Below are 13,526 nucleotides of genomic sequence, written 5' to 3' on the forward strand. Positions count from 1 at the left end.
ATCAGACGCGCCCCAAACCGTGGATCCCGGTTCTGGCACCAGAGTGGCCACGTTCCGTCAGTGACGCCGTCCGAAACTGCAGCGTCTCGCGATTAGCAAGCTGTAAACAAAATAGACAGTAGAGACCCCACAGGAGGAACAAAAACACTGGAGAGATGATGTGGCTTCCAGGTGGCACGTGGGTCACTTTGGTGAAGTCTCAGGCGCCGGTGTGGCAACAAATGCCCCTTGGTCTCAGCCAGCCTTAGCTGTTCCTGTCAGTGTGGCATCGGAGTCCCTGAGGACCGCAGGCTTCTCTCCGAGGGTCCCTTCGTCACAGGGCTGCCTGCGTGGACCTTTGTGCATGAGCGCGCCCTGTGATCTGTGCGGCAGCCCCGGTAACTCAGAGATGACAGTCAGGTCATCAGTCCACAGGTGTGTGTCCTGTGAACAGGTGTGGGTCCATAGGTGTGTGTTGCCTGAACAGCTGTGTGACCCACGCCAGGAGCATCTTCACCGGACAGTAGCAGATGCTCTGCTGCCCTTGCCCTCAAAGAAAAAGGGTGGTGAGCGGCTTTAGTCTGCAGCCGGCATCTTTCTTATCAGGCCATCATGTGACATGACCACCCAGATGCTTCCATTCTTAGGGTCACAGCTGCTGAAATGCAACTGGGCAGCCGCTCTTCTGCTGCGGTCAGGTGGGTGGGACCCTCACGACCTCTTACTGATGTGGAGACATAACCAGCTTTGTAATGCAAATTCAGTTATTCCCTTAAAGTTTCCTGGATAAATTGGATAAATTACGTGTATCCTTAATGTTTCCATAGCAGACTAATCTGTTTTTTTTTTTTTGGCTGTACCGCACGGCACGTGGGATCTTAGTTCCTCAACCAGGAATCGAACCTGTGCGCCCTGCAGTGGAAGCGCGGAGTCCTAACCACTGAACTGCCAGGGAAGTCCCCCAGACTAATCTGTTTTTGATTATCGTTCCTTTAGATGCCTTTTCTTTTTAGTGTACAGGTGACTTTTTTCCCTAATGAAAATTGTGTTTTCTTACGACAAAATCTCTGTGAAGTACATAACTGATTTTAAGCTGCTCTGACTGAATGTTAATTTATTTTAGAACTTTCCATATGAGTTGAAGTTATTTGAGAAATGCAAAAGCCAGCTGAGGTAGTTGTTACTTCTCTAAAATGGCCCCGGCATTCTGCCCCTTTTCAGGGTTCTTCCTAATTCTTAGGCTCTGTTTCACTGGCGAGAAAAGAGCCTTATTATTCATATAGGAAGTCAGGGGATGAAACATGCCTCTCCCTAACTTGAATATAGGGTCCTTAGGGCTCTCAGTACCTCCCCCCATGTTCGGCCGGAGCTCCGCATGGACTCGGGGCATGAAGCCGATGCTTTGAGTTTAAATGGTCGATTTCCTGGTTTGACGTGTGTTTCGGATCCTCCCTCAGCGTCTGACTAACCTGAGTCTGTAACGCCAGGTGTGCGGTGTGAAGCCACACCTGGACGGCCTGTCTGTCCCCCTCCCCGCCTCCCACGCCCTGGAGGAGGGGCAGACGGCTGCCGACCACCCTCGGGGGTGGTCCACGCACCCAGGGCCGAGCACCGCAGCCAGTTCTGGGCTTGCCTGCTCTCCTCAGGGCTCGTCCGCGGGGTCAGGTCCCGCTGCTGTCACACGATCGAAGCAGAGTGTTTACTTCTGGTCTTCGAGTCGGGGGGCTGGTTGGAGTGGGGGGTCTCTATTCTCGCCTGGCAGGGACGGAGCTGGGTGGGCTGTCGAGGGAGACAAGGGAGTGACAGGCTTGGACCCTCCCCAGCCTTGTTCTCCCAGCCTGGGGACTGTGGGTGTTTCCAGGTGACCTCAGATGGTGATGCGAAACGTAAAGTCTAAAGGAAGGTGTTGCACAAATGAGGTGGCCCCTGCCCTCCGCCCCTGCCCCCCCCCCCCCCGGGGAAAGGTGGACGGATGTCCGCACATTTGACCAGCTGGAAAATGGTGTGTTTATCAGGGACGACCTGTCTTCTGCAGGGCATCTTATGCTGTGAGCCTGGCCCCAGATTTCGTACAGTGAAGTCCTAGCCCCCAGAGCCTCAGAACCTGAGCTAGTTTGGATGTGATTTGTACTGAGGTAGTAGGATGGGCCTAATCCGATAGGACCGTGTCCTTGTAGGAGGGGACACTGGGACAGACACGCACACAGGGAGGCGGCAGAGGCAGAGGTGGGTGACGCTTCCACGAGCCAAGGACGCTGAGCCAGTCACCACAGAAGCTGACGGAGGCCAGGATGCAGCCCCCGGTGGGGCCTTTGGAGGGAGTCCTGCCCGCACCTTGGCCTCGGTCGGGCTCTGGCCTCCAGTCGGGCGGCACTGAAGTTCTATTGTTTTGTCTGCCCAGTCCGGTGGCCCCGGGAAACTTTGGGAGCAGCAAAGAACTGGGGAACGAGTCTGGGGAGAGCAGCGCGTGGGGCCCAACTCGAGAAATGATTCGGGTGCTTGGGACCGCGAAGGGGGTTCTCATCACCTTGGGTCCCTCCCCCAAAGATACCTTCCTGGGGGCTGAGCTGGTCACAGGGCCTTCTCCCTCTGGAGCTGGCTTGGGCTGGAGTTTGGGAGTTTGTGGATGTCCAACTTCAGTCCTTACTGTTCTAGGGGTTTTGTTTGTGTAGGATGTTGTTGCTTTGTTTTTTGTTGGTTTTTTTTTTGCGGTACACGGGCCTCTCACTGTTGTGGCCTCTCCCGTTGCGGAGCACAGGCTCCGGACGCGCAGGCTCAGCGGCCATGGCTCCCGGGCCCAGCCGCTCCGCGGCATGTGGGATCCTCCCGGACCGGGGCACGAACCCGCGTCCCCTGCATCGGCAGGCGGACTCCCAACCACTGCGCCACCAGGGAAGCCCTGTCGCTTTGTTTTTAAAGGATGCTTCTTCAAGGGTGAGGGATGAAGGTGCCCCTGGGTTACTTGGCCTAGATGTTCTGATTTTCTGTTTGGGTGAGAAAGTCACTTCGACTGTGGATGGGTGTTCTCCTCCTTTCTGGAATATTTGTTTGCTCGGAGGGTTGGCTGCAGCGTGTAGGATTCTGTTCAGAGCGCCACGTGCCCGACGACAGGTGAGCCTCAAACTGGACGCTGGTTCAGGTGCCCACCGTCGAGTGCCCTGTGCCCGGTGGCCGCCCTCTGTGCACCCTCCTAACTCCCTCGGTGTGTGTGTCGACCGTGCGGGTAACCCTTCCGTTCTTGCCCCACAGAGTCCGTAGAAGAGACCACCCCAGGATCCCAGATGAACAGCCGGCGGGAAGATATGGAAATCGCGTCCCACTACCGGCATCTGCTCCACGAGCTCAACGAGCAGAGGCAGCACGGCGTCCTGTGCGACGTGTGCGTGGTGGTCGAGGGCAAGGTCTTCAAGGCCCACAAGAACGTCCTGCTCGGCAGCAGCCGCTACTTTAAGACGCTCTACTGCCAGGTGCAGAAGGCGTCCGACCAGGCCACGGTCACGCACCTGGACATCGTCACGGCCCAGGGCTTCAAGGCCATCATCGACTTCATGTACTCCGCCCACCTGGCCCTCACCAGCAGGAACGTCATCGAGGTGATGTCCGCGGCCAGCTTCCTGCAGATGACGGACATCGTGCAGGCCTGCCATGACTTCATCAAAGCCGCGCTGGACATCAGCATCAAGCCGGACGCCTCGGACGAGCTCTCGGAGTTCGAGGTGGGCGCCCCACCCAGCAGCGGCGCGGACGCCCTCATCTCCGCCGTCATGGCCGGGAGGAGCATCTCCCCGTGGCTGGCCCGCCGCACGAGCCCCGCCAACTCTTCTGGGGACTCGGCCATCGCCAGCTGCCACGAGGGCGGGAGCAGCTGCGGGAAGGAGGACCAGGAGCCCAAGGCCGACGGCCCCGCGGACCTGTCCTCCCAGCCGCTGTGGCCTGGCGACGTGGGCTACGGGCCCCTGCACATCAAGGAGGAGCGGCTCTCGCCGGCTCACTACGGGGGCAGCGAGCCGCCGTCCGCCGGGGATGGGGCCGCTCAGAACTCCTTCTCAGAGCAGGCGGCAGGGGACGGCTGGCAGCCCACGGGCCGGAGGAAGAACCGCAAGAACAAAGACACGGTCCGGCACATCACGCAGCAGGTGGAGGACGACAGCCGGGCCGGCTCCCCGCTGCCATCTTTCCTCCCGACGTCCGGGTGGCCCTTCAGCAGCCGAGACTCAAGTAAGCCTTTGGTTTGTTACAGGCCGGGCTCAGGCGCCCTGGGGTCACGGGCAGCCCAAAGGCACCGTTTGTCGGTGGCCCCGGGGCCGCTCGTTTTGTCCATGCAGTGGTAACTTTCCAGGCTCACACTGGTGGCTTCCCACGGGTCACCCCCTTTCGTAGTAAATCGGTGTGAGCGCGGGGAAGGTGGCCAACGCATCCCAGCGGGTGCGCCAGGGCCGCCGACACACCGAGGCTGCCGGGCTGGGGAGTTTCTGGAGCTGGAAAGGCGGGGTGACGCCCGCAAGGAGCCCCAGCGTGGGGTGTGGTGGAGCCTCTCGTAGGCACTGGGTGGCGTAACTTAATTTCTAAAGATTTAAACGTGACGGTGTTAAAAAGATGAAGAGGTGCACGAAGTGATGTGACTCGGGTGGAAGGGAAGGCCCGGCCAGGTGTGCGGGCTCCGGCCGTGGCCACAAGCTCCCCTCCCGATGAGGGTATTTCCTCGTTGCCAACAAGTGCGGGTTCTGTGGTTCGCCCACAGGGCAGCCGGTGGGCGTTACCGCACAGGTGGGGAGCCCCTTCTGGGCCCCGAGTCCGTCAACGTGAGGGCTCTTAGCTTAGCTTTGTTGACGCTGGCCCTCACCCTCTGGAGGATGGTTTTATCTGTCTCCCAGGCTAGTAAACAAGTGAAGTGTTTACGAGATGCCATGTGCTAATTACGGCTGCACGGAGCTTTCCCCAGTGGCAGCTGGGACCACGCGGGCTGCGTTTGGAGTGACGAGGGGCTTAGCGGGATGGAGGCTTCTCAGCAAGTGACCGTGTTGGGGAGGCCCCCCCAGGAAGGAGGTTAGAGCCCAGTGGGGGCTCAGAGGTGGACAGAGGTGGAGAGAAGGCAGTGAACCGTGGGCACAAGCGCTGAAAGGTGTCACCAGTGCTAGGCCTCTGCTGGGGCTGGGAGGGCGACCCTGGGGCTCTTGGTACACTAGCTTGATTACTGTGGTAAGACGTACGTATCATGAACTTCACCCCTTTAGCCGTCTTTAAGTGTATTGGCATTAAATACATTGCCACTGTCCGTCTCCAGAACTTTCTCATCACCCCCAGGAGACACTGTAGCCTTTCTTATTGCTTCTCATTCTCATTGCCCCTGTGCGTCCCCAGCCCCAAGCGCTGGGCCAGCCTCCTGCAGGTTCAGTTCAAGCGGGTTCCACCAGTGTCACCCCCTCGGCAGGATGATTCTGTGTGAGGTGGTGTCCTTCGCGCTGTAGGACATCGGCAGTGCCCTGGCCTCTGCCCACTGCATGCCAGGAGCCGCCCACCCCTGGTCATGACGTTGCCAGTGTCCCTGATGGGAAGCCCCCCGCAGAACCGTTGAGTGTAACTGAACTAACTCAGAAGAAGGTTAAGTTTCTGAGATGATAGAAAGCCCACCTGCCTCTCTGCCAGCGGTCGGCACAGTGGTTGTCTGTGTCTGCTCTCTCCGTGACGACTGAACGTCCCTTTAGCTCTGACTAAAGCCTGGAGAGCAGCGTCCACAGGGACTGACTTCAGGAACCTTCTGGGTGGGTCAGGGCCGCAGAGCCTTCCCGTCCTGTCCTGCACCTGCTGCATCACGAGTCGTCCGGCGGGCCGCGGGGCTGGAGGCCCTAGATCGGAGAGCCCACCAGCATGTTAAGAACGAGGATGCTCCCTAAGCCTGTGGGTTTGATGTTTTAAATGCAGTTGTCGAGCAGAAGGTGTTTTTAGAATCCAACAAGTGATTTCTCCTGGTGTACTCTTGCTAATGTCTGAAATCCCTTGGGTTACCAAGGCAACTGCGAGATTTCCCCTGAGTTGCTAAGACAAGGACCCGAGGTGTGGGCTTGCGTGGGATGGCTCTGCCCGTCACGGTGGCCATTTACTCCTCTGCCCTGGCCCTGGGCTGGGGTTTGGAAGCATAAATTGTGATCCCCAGTGGAGGAGAGTTTGCCTTCATTAAAGATCTATTACATCTTAGAGGAGAGTATTGTTTCCTTCTCATCCCGTTTATAGGAGAAAAGGCCCTTTTCCAAAGGAACGTGTCAGGCGGTTCCTGCCGATCATTCAGGGCGCTTGACGAAGATGCTCTGATGCCAGCCCTGCAGCGGACCACCGCCCTGTCCCCCGTGTGTCCCCACCTCGGCGTCAGGGGCTCTGGGGCCTGTTCGCATTTAAAAGTGATTCTTCCAAGCAGGCAGCCAAGTGCTTTCTAACCCAGTAGCTTCCAAGAAAACATCCATTGAAATGTACCTCCGGGTTACAGCTGTGGGGAACGGCGTTTAAACGTGCAGGTGCGATGGACACAGGCCGGGCCCGTGGTAGCTGCCGGCTCCGGCCTCGGCCCCTATGATCCCAAGACCGAGAGCCTCCAATGCGGTGGCTTGTACTTTTTCAGAAGCTGGTGTCAGGAGAGCCCAGGTGCCCCATCCCGACATCCCACACGTGTTCCGAAAAGGATCTGCAGAAATAAAGTTCTGAGCTAGAATAAAGCGTGTGGGTCTTGTGAAGGAACTGTTCATCCCTGAACCTCGGTAAGGGTGGACCCTGGCGTCCTGGGATTTTGAAGAGTACATGGGGACCACAGAGCGGGTTCAGGGTGTGCAGGCGGCCTCTGGAGACTCTGGTGGGTGCTCTAAGCTCGCAGGTGCCGTCCTGCTGGGGCCAGGGCCCAGCCCTCCCCTGCCCAGGTCGCAGGGTCTCTTCCATCGCAGCTCCATGCTGGGGCTGAAGCCAGGCCGGCAGCTCCTCCCTTGGCTGTACCCCCAGATGTTTTCCTTTCAGAAAGGAGCGGAATTGCCTGGAATTCCTCTGGTCGACCTTGGGGCCGTGGTCAGGGGGCAGCTGCCGCCCTGACACCTCAGCAGTGGTCTTCATGGGGCGGTATGTCGGGAGGGGAGCGGACCTGCTGCTGAGGAGGGAGGTGGGGGAGGGGCCCTCGTGCTGGCCCCGGAGGGCGGGATCGCTGGGGGCGGGGCCTGGGCGAGGGCGGGGCTCGGCCCTGACCGAGACCCTTGGCCTGTGCCCCCCTGGCCGCCCAGCCCCGGCCTGAGGCCACACTTCCGAGTTACCACCTGGACTGGAGATCCTAGTCACTGTGGCTTTGCTGAGTGGCCAGCGGAGCTTCTTTTCTGATGAAATGGAAGTTCCTGGACTTTCTAGAAAATTCAGTTCCTGAAGACAGAGCCCCTGAGGTCTCTCATCATCTAGATGTGGGAGCCGAGGCTGGTCACCCGGGGCCACCCCCCGACCCCGCCCTGAGAGGGAGCTGGAGGGTCTGGGTCTGGGTGCGTCAGGACAAGGCGGGGCCCCTGGGAGGCGACAGGTGGGACCCGCAAGGCTCCGCTCGCGACAGAGGGGTGGGGGTTGGCTGGGGCCCTGGTGCTGGCAGAGCCGGCTGGCCGCTTTTCGATGGCTCATTTGCTCCGGGGTGCGTTTCTGCTCTTCCTGGTCTCGCGGGCGCCCCCTGCTGACCTGACACAGAGGCCACCTGCCTGTGCTGCTTCCAGGCGGGTTCCCAGATGTGCCGCCACCTCGCTGGGTCCTGTGTTGATTTGAATTTGAGGGGTTTTGTCCTCTTCAACCAGGTGTGTGTTTTCTTCTGCTCTTTGGACACTGTGACAGTGACGCCCCCAGGGTGCCGACCGGGGTGGGGACCGAAGCCCCACAGGCACCCACCTCCCAGGGACGAGGAGGCTCTGGCTGTGTTGAAGTGCCCGGGGAGATGCTCGTACATTTTGTATTTGCCGTATATACGTGTATTTATATACACACACTTAAAAGCACAGCTTGGGAGCTTACATTGAAATGGAGATTTTAAAAGGAGCTGTGAGTGTAATTTTTAACTGTTCATTTGAAAACTTTTATGCTGCTGCTTTTATCAAACTTTTAAAAGATGGAAGCAAACATACACATTTGACTCCTTCTAAGTCAAATCCCAGATGTTCAGCCGGCGAGGGGGGCATGACCCACCCCCCCGACACCCCGACACCCGTCCTGGGGACCGCCTCCCCAGCCAGTGCGTCCTGACTTGACCCCTGTGTGCTGGTTTCTCCCAGTCGGTCTGCTGTGGACGGAGCCCACGGGGGTGCCCGCCCCTTCCCCAGCCATAGGCTCTGTCCTGACCTCGATGGGCCTGGCCGCCAGGACCCTCGGCGCCTGCCTTCTGGTGCTGGTGGCATGTGTGTCTTTGGTGTAGACCTAGAGGTGTTTCTAGGGGCGTGTCTGTTTCCTGCTGCTATGACGAATCGCCGCAGACTTAGTGGCTTGAAGCAGCCCAGCTATTATCTCTCGCCCAGATGTCGCCGATTCGCAGGGCCGGATCCTTCTGGGGGCTCAGGGGAGAATCCCAGTCTTTTCCAGCTTCCAGAGGCGCCACGTTCCTTGGCCCGTGGCCCTGTGTCACTCGGACCTCAGCTCTGGTGCCGCATCCCTTTCGCTGGCTCTGGCCCTCATGCCTCCCTCTTCCTCTGAGACGGACCCTTGTGTGGACAGGGACCCCTGGACTGGCAGGGTGATCTCCCATCACACTTGCAAAGTCCCTTTTGCCACGTGAGGTGACATGTTCACAGAGATTAGGACCCAGACACATGGGGACCATCATGGGAACACAGATAATAACGAGGTGTTTTGGTGAAAACTGCCATTCCCTTTCCTATTGTTTTAAGTATGATATACATTCAATAAACTGCACAGGGCTTCCCTGGTGGCGCAGTGGTTAATATCTGCCTGCCAATGCAGGGGACACGGGTTCGAGCCCTGGTCCGGGAAGATCCCACATGCCGCAGAGCAACTAAGCCCGTGCGCCACAACTACTGAGCCTGCGCTCTAGAGCCTGCGTGCCACAACTACTGAGCCCATGTGCCACAACTACTGAAGCCTGAGCGCCTAGAGCCCGTGCTCCGCAACAAGAGAAGCCACCGCAATGAGAAGCCCACGCACCGCAACGAAGAGGGGCCCCTGCTCGCCGCGACTAGAGAAAAGCCTGCGCACAGCAACGCAGACCCAATGCAGCCTAAAATAAAACAAATAAATTTACAAAAACAATAAAATAAACTGCACAGATTTCAAGTGTATGGTTTGAATAATTTATTGTCTCTCTCCCTGCCATTTTATTGGGGGAAATATTCATACTTACAGAAAAGATGAAAAAACGAAAGTGAGCCTGCCTGCGCTGAGGTTCTCCACCTGCTCACGTCTTGCTGCGTTTACATGTTTATGCATCTGATCATCCCACACCCACCTCGTTCTCTGAATTTCAGAGGGCCGACACCAGCACCTCGTCCCAGCCCTCCGGCCAGCCTCTCACCAGAGCCCGCATTCTCCACACCGTACACGTGCCTTTGGATGACGGATGTCCCCTCAAGACATCCCCTCAGCCTCTGGACACCCCCCACCCCACCCCGCCTCCTGCCAGCCTGGGGGTCGCGAGGGAGGGCGTCACACAGGGTGTGCTGTGCGGCCCGCCTGTGTCCATCTTGAGATGGTGCAGATTTGCAGTCACTTGTAAGAAGTGATGCAGTGAGAGCCCGTGCACCTGTTGGGTAGCTTCCCCCAACGCTGACGTGTCAGCATCACGGCCAGGACACCAGCCTGGCCCCGCACAGTCACCACCAGGGGACCCCGGGCCGCTTCCCTCCACAGCCTCGGGAACTTCTCATCTGTCCCTGGCTGCGATTTCCAACATGCTCTCAGGGTTCGCTCAGGCCGCCACGTGCGTCCACCAGTCATCCTTTCACTGCCAAGGTTCCTCCGTTCTCTGCTGTAACACCCCTGCTGATGGACGTTTGGGTTGTCTGGGTGATTTCCGGCAGTCAGGATCAAGCTGCCGTGAACGTCCCAGGACGAGTATCTGTGTGATTTCTCTGCATTGCTCCCAGGACTGGGCTGCTGGGCCGTCGGGTAGCGTGCGTGCAAGAAACCAGGGGTGTGTGGGATGTACACTCGTGTCAGCGTCCCGCACACTGTGGATTGGTTTGTTTTTAAATCGTAGCGGTTCTGGAGGGCGTGGGGGCATCTCCTTACGGTTTTCTTTCTCTCTTTTTTAACATCTTTATTGGAGTATAATTGCTTTACAATGGTGTGCTAGTTGCTGCTGTACAACAAAGTGAATCAGACATATGCATACGAATATCCCCATTCCCCTCCCTCTCGCGTCTCCCTCCCACCCTCCCTATCCCACCCCTCCAGGTGGACACAAAGCGCCGAGCTGATCTCCCTGTGCTATGCGGCTGCTTCCCACTAGCTATCTATTTTACATTTGGTAGTGTATATATGTCCATGCCACTCTCTCACTTCATCCCAGCTTACCCTTCCCCGTTGGGTTCGCCAGCCTCCCCTGTCTTCCTCTGAGCGGTCTCTGCTCAGGGCTGTGCATGGTGGCGGGTTTGAGAGCTGGGCTGTCCAGCACCCTGTGCTGGCCGGGGTCCCGCTCTGACGACGAGCATTGTTTCCTAGTTGCCATTGACCCCTCTTCCTGGGGAAGCGTCTTCTGCTGAGTAGAGCGTCCTCCGAGTGTCCTGGCGGCAAGTCCTTCGTCAGGTGTGTGCTCTGAAAGCACTGTCTCTCAGCCTTTGGCTCGTTTCTTCCTGTAACGGTGTCTTTTGAAGAGTGTGCACATTTTAAATTTTCATGAAGGCCAGTATGTGAACGTTTTTCTTTTGTGGTTCATGCTCTTTGGGTCTAATCCAAGGGACCTCTGCCTAAGGTCACAGAGATGTCTCCCGTGGTTCCCCTGGAGGATTGGGTGTGACTACAGGCCTGAGATGCGCGTTGCTCTTTGCGTGTGGCAGGCGAGGGGCCCACCGTCACGGTCACCTTCTGCGTGTGGTGTCCAGCTGTTCTGATACCACCTGCCCATGGAACTACCTTACTAACTGTATGTATTTTTTAATTAAAGAGAATTTTTTCTATGAGGTGAAAACATTTTGGCAGTTAAAGAAAATGAGGTAACTTGATTTTAACTTGGATACAGAAGCACTTAAATAATACACCTTAGACACATAAAGTAAGAAGGTAGATTTTGGACAAAGTGCATAATTACAGTTTTTTGAGCTTTCTTTTGCATTGTTTGTGAGATCTAGCGGAAGTTAGGACTAAGGTCTGGTTTGAGCTGTAACTCGGGAGGGTGGAGTCCCCCGGGGAGACAGCCTCGGCCCCGCAGTTTCCACTCTTCCAGAAGGTTCCGCCGTGTTGCTGTTTGCACATCTGTGTTCGCGGGGTGCCTGTTCCCTGGATGAGAGGCCGCAGGCTGGGCTGGGACATCTGCAGGAAGCCTCTCAAAGGCAGCTTGGAAGCATATTTGAGAATCGTGAAGAGTGGAGATTTGGGGAAATCTTAGAAGCCGAGTGTCTGCTTTTGACCAGGCCCTCGTGGTGAGGCGGCCCCCGTCCCATCACCCCCGGCCCTGGGCTTGTTCCCTCCTATGCTCCATCATCTGTTTATTCCCCACTTTGCAGCTCACACAGCGTCTTCTAGTTTAATTGTTGAGACATTCTGCTTATTTTAATTATAATCTCTTTTCTGCTTTTCAGCTGAAGGTTGTGAGTGAAATTTTCAGAATGTGATCATGTATCACTTATGGGAAGAAGGACCCCCCCCCCCGCCCCAAACCCCTTTCTGCTCTAGAATCAATCTTTACATTTAGCACTTGGCCCTTTACAGTTAGACGTTGGTATTTTTCATCCTGGTTGCCTTGTTTATTAAAAAGAGGTCAGCCTGGGGAAGAAGCCCTGAGCGCCTTTTCCCCTGCCCTGGGCGGTCGGTGGGGGGACATTTCCTGCCATCACACGCGTGTGTGAAATGGCTACACACACTCTGTCCCTTGTCTTGGTGGCCGGTCTCCCCGTCCAGCTGCCGTGGTCTCTTCTGTACGAGGAAGCCCCCTGTGGCATCACCAGGTGACCCGGAAGGGGTCCACCGCCCCACAGCTAGCTAACAGTCGAGCCCGTCGCGCCTCATCTGGCCCCTGGTTTGTCAGTTTTTTTTTTTTTATAGTTGAATTGCTGGCTCAAAGGGTCTGCACATTTTTTTAAAAATTTTTATTATTTTTGGCTGTGTTGGGTCTTTGTTGCTGTGCGTGGGCTTTTCTCTAGTTGCGGCGAGCAGGGGCTACTCCTCGTTGTGGTGCGCAGGCTTCTCATTGCAGTGGCGTCTCTTGTTGCGGAGCACGGGCTCTAGGTGTGAGGCTTCAGCAGTTGTGGCACGTGGACTCAGTAGTTGTGGCTCGCGGGCTCTAGAGCGCAGGCTCAGTAGTTGTGGCACACGGGCTTCGTTGCTCCGCGGCATGTGGGATCTTCCCGGACCAGGGCTCGAACCCGTGTCCCCTGCATTGGCAGGCGGATTCTTAACCACTGCACCACCAGGGAAGTCCCTGTCAGTTTTTTAACCTCACTATTTAAGGTTTTTTCTGAGTCACCGAGTCTGAGTTCATCACTGTTCAGAGGTAAAATGTTCGATGAGACGTTTTCAAGGTTGTCACTTAGTGGATGAGCTCTAGCAGCTGAAGGAAGGAGCCCCTGGGTCCTCGCTCAGGAGATGTCCCTGCCTGGAGGGGACTTGGGGACAGTCCTGTCACACACGGTGGCTGATGGCTCAGGCTGGAGGCCGTTCCTGAAGCTCGGTCCGAGCCTGGCTTCCGTGCTCTCCCGGCTCCAGCTGAGATCCACCTGAAAGCGGCACAGAATGAAGTCTGGGTTTAACCCGTGAATGTCAGGTTGCTAAAGGAAGGCCGCGGCTGCTAACGCGCAGGACAGCTGTACTGGCGCCACCCCTGCCCCCACGGAGTGTTTGCAAGGGTTTTAGTTTTTTGATAACAATGATCTAGTAAGAGCCTATTTTGTGACTTTATGTAACATCAAATTCTTTATCTATGAAAGGATTTGTTGCAATGTTAACTATTGCTTTCAACTCCCTGTTCTGTTTGTAGAATTTCATTTTTGACCTCATCGTCTTAATCCCTCCTTTTGAAGTCAGGCTGTGGTCTGCAAGGGCCTGGGAAGGACCTGCTCTCTCTCCTGGCGCCTGGCCGGTGCCACCCCTGCCCCCTGCCCCTCGCCAGGCTCCCAGCCTGTCTGCCCGGCAGGAGGCTCAGGACCTGGGAGGGCCCAGGGTCGGCCTCGCACCCTCTCCCTTCTGGGCCCTTTCCTCCGCTTTCTCATTTGAACAAGAAATTCTGGGGAAACTGGGTCTCCCTGCACCTCCAAAGTGGATGCCAGAGTGAGTGCAGGAGCCCACCTGGGCCAGCGTGGGGCGCCCTAGGCCGTGCTTGTGCGTGTGCCCGGCCCATCAAGATGACGTCGGAGAGGCAAGTCCCCTTAGCCCTTCTGGTCTCC

At 57.0% G+C, this 13,526-nt stretch overlaps 1 protein-coding gene across 3 annotated transcripts in view; it reads left to right on the plus strand.

The window, feature by feature from the left end:
• ZBTB46 (zinc finger and BTB domain containing 46) overlaps positions 1–13,526 on the plus strand; it is a 57,066-nt gene that overhangs the window by 16,273 nt on the left and 27,267 nt on the right. Inside the window, exons 1-2 of one of the 3 annotated variants that reach the window (XM_060124467.1) lie at positions 1,708–3,090; positions 3,229–4,197. In XM_060124467.1, coding sequence (XP_059980450.1) covers positions 3,261–4,197 — 937 coding nt within the window. In that variant the 5' untranslated portion in view covers positions 1,708–3,090; positions 3,229–3,260. Of the gene's footprint in view, positions 1–1,701; positions 4,198–13,526 lie in introns of those variants that run through there. The other 2 variants (XM_060124468.1, XM_060124469.1) reach the window with 2 other exon arrangements.

This window comes from Lagenorhynchus albirostris, chromosome 15 (genome assembly GCF_949774975.1).
Source record: "Lagenorhynchus albirostris chromosome 15, mLagAlb1.1, whole genome shotgun sequence".
Lineage (NCBI taxonomy): Eukaryota > Metazoa > Chordata > Mammalia > Artiodactyla > Delphinidae > Lagenorhynchus > Lagenorhynchus albirostris.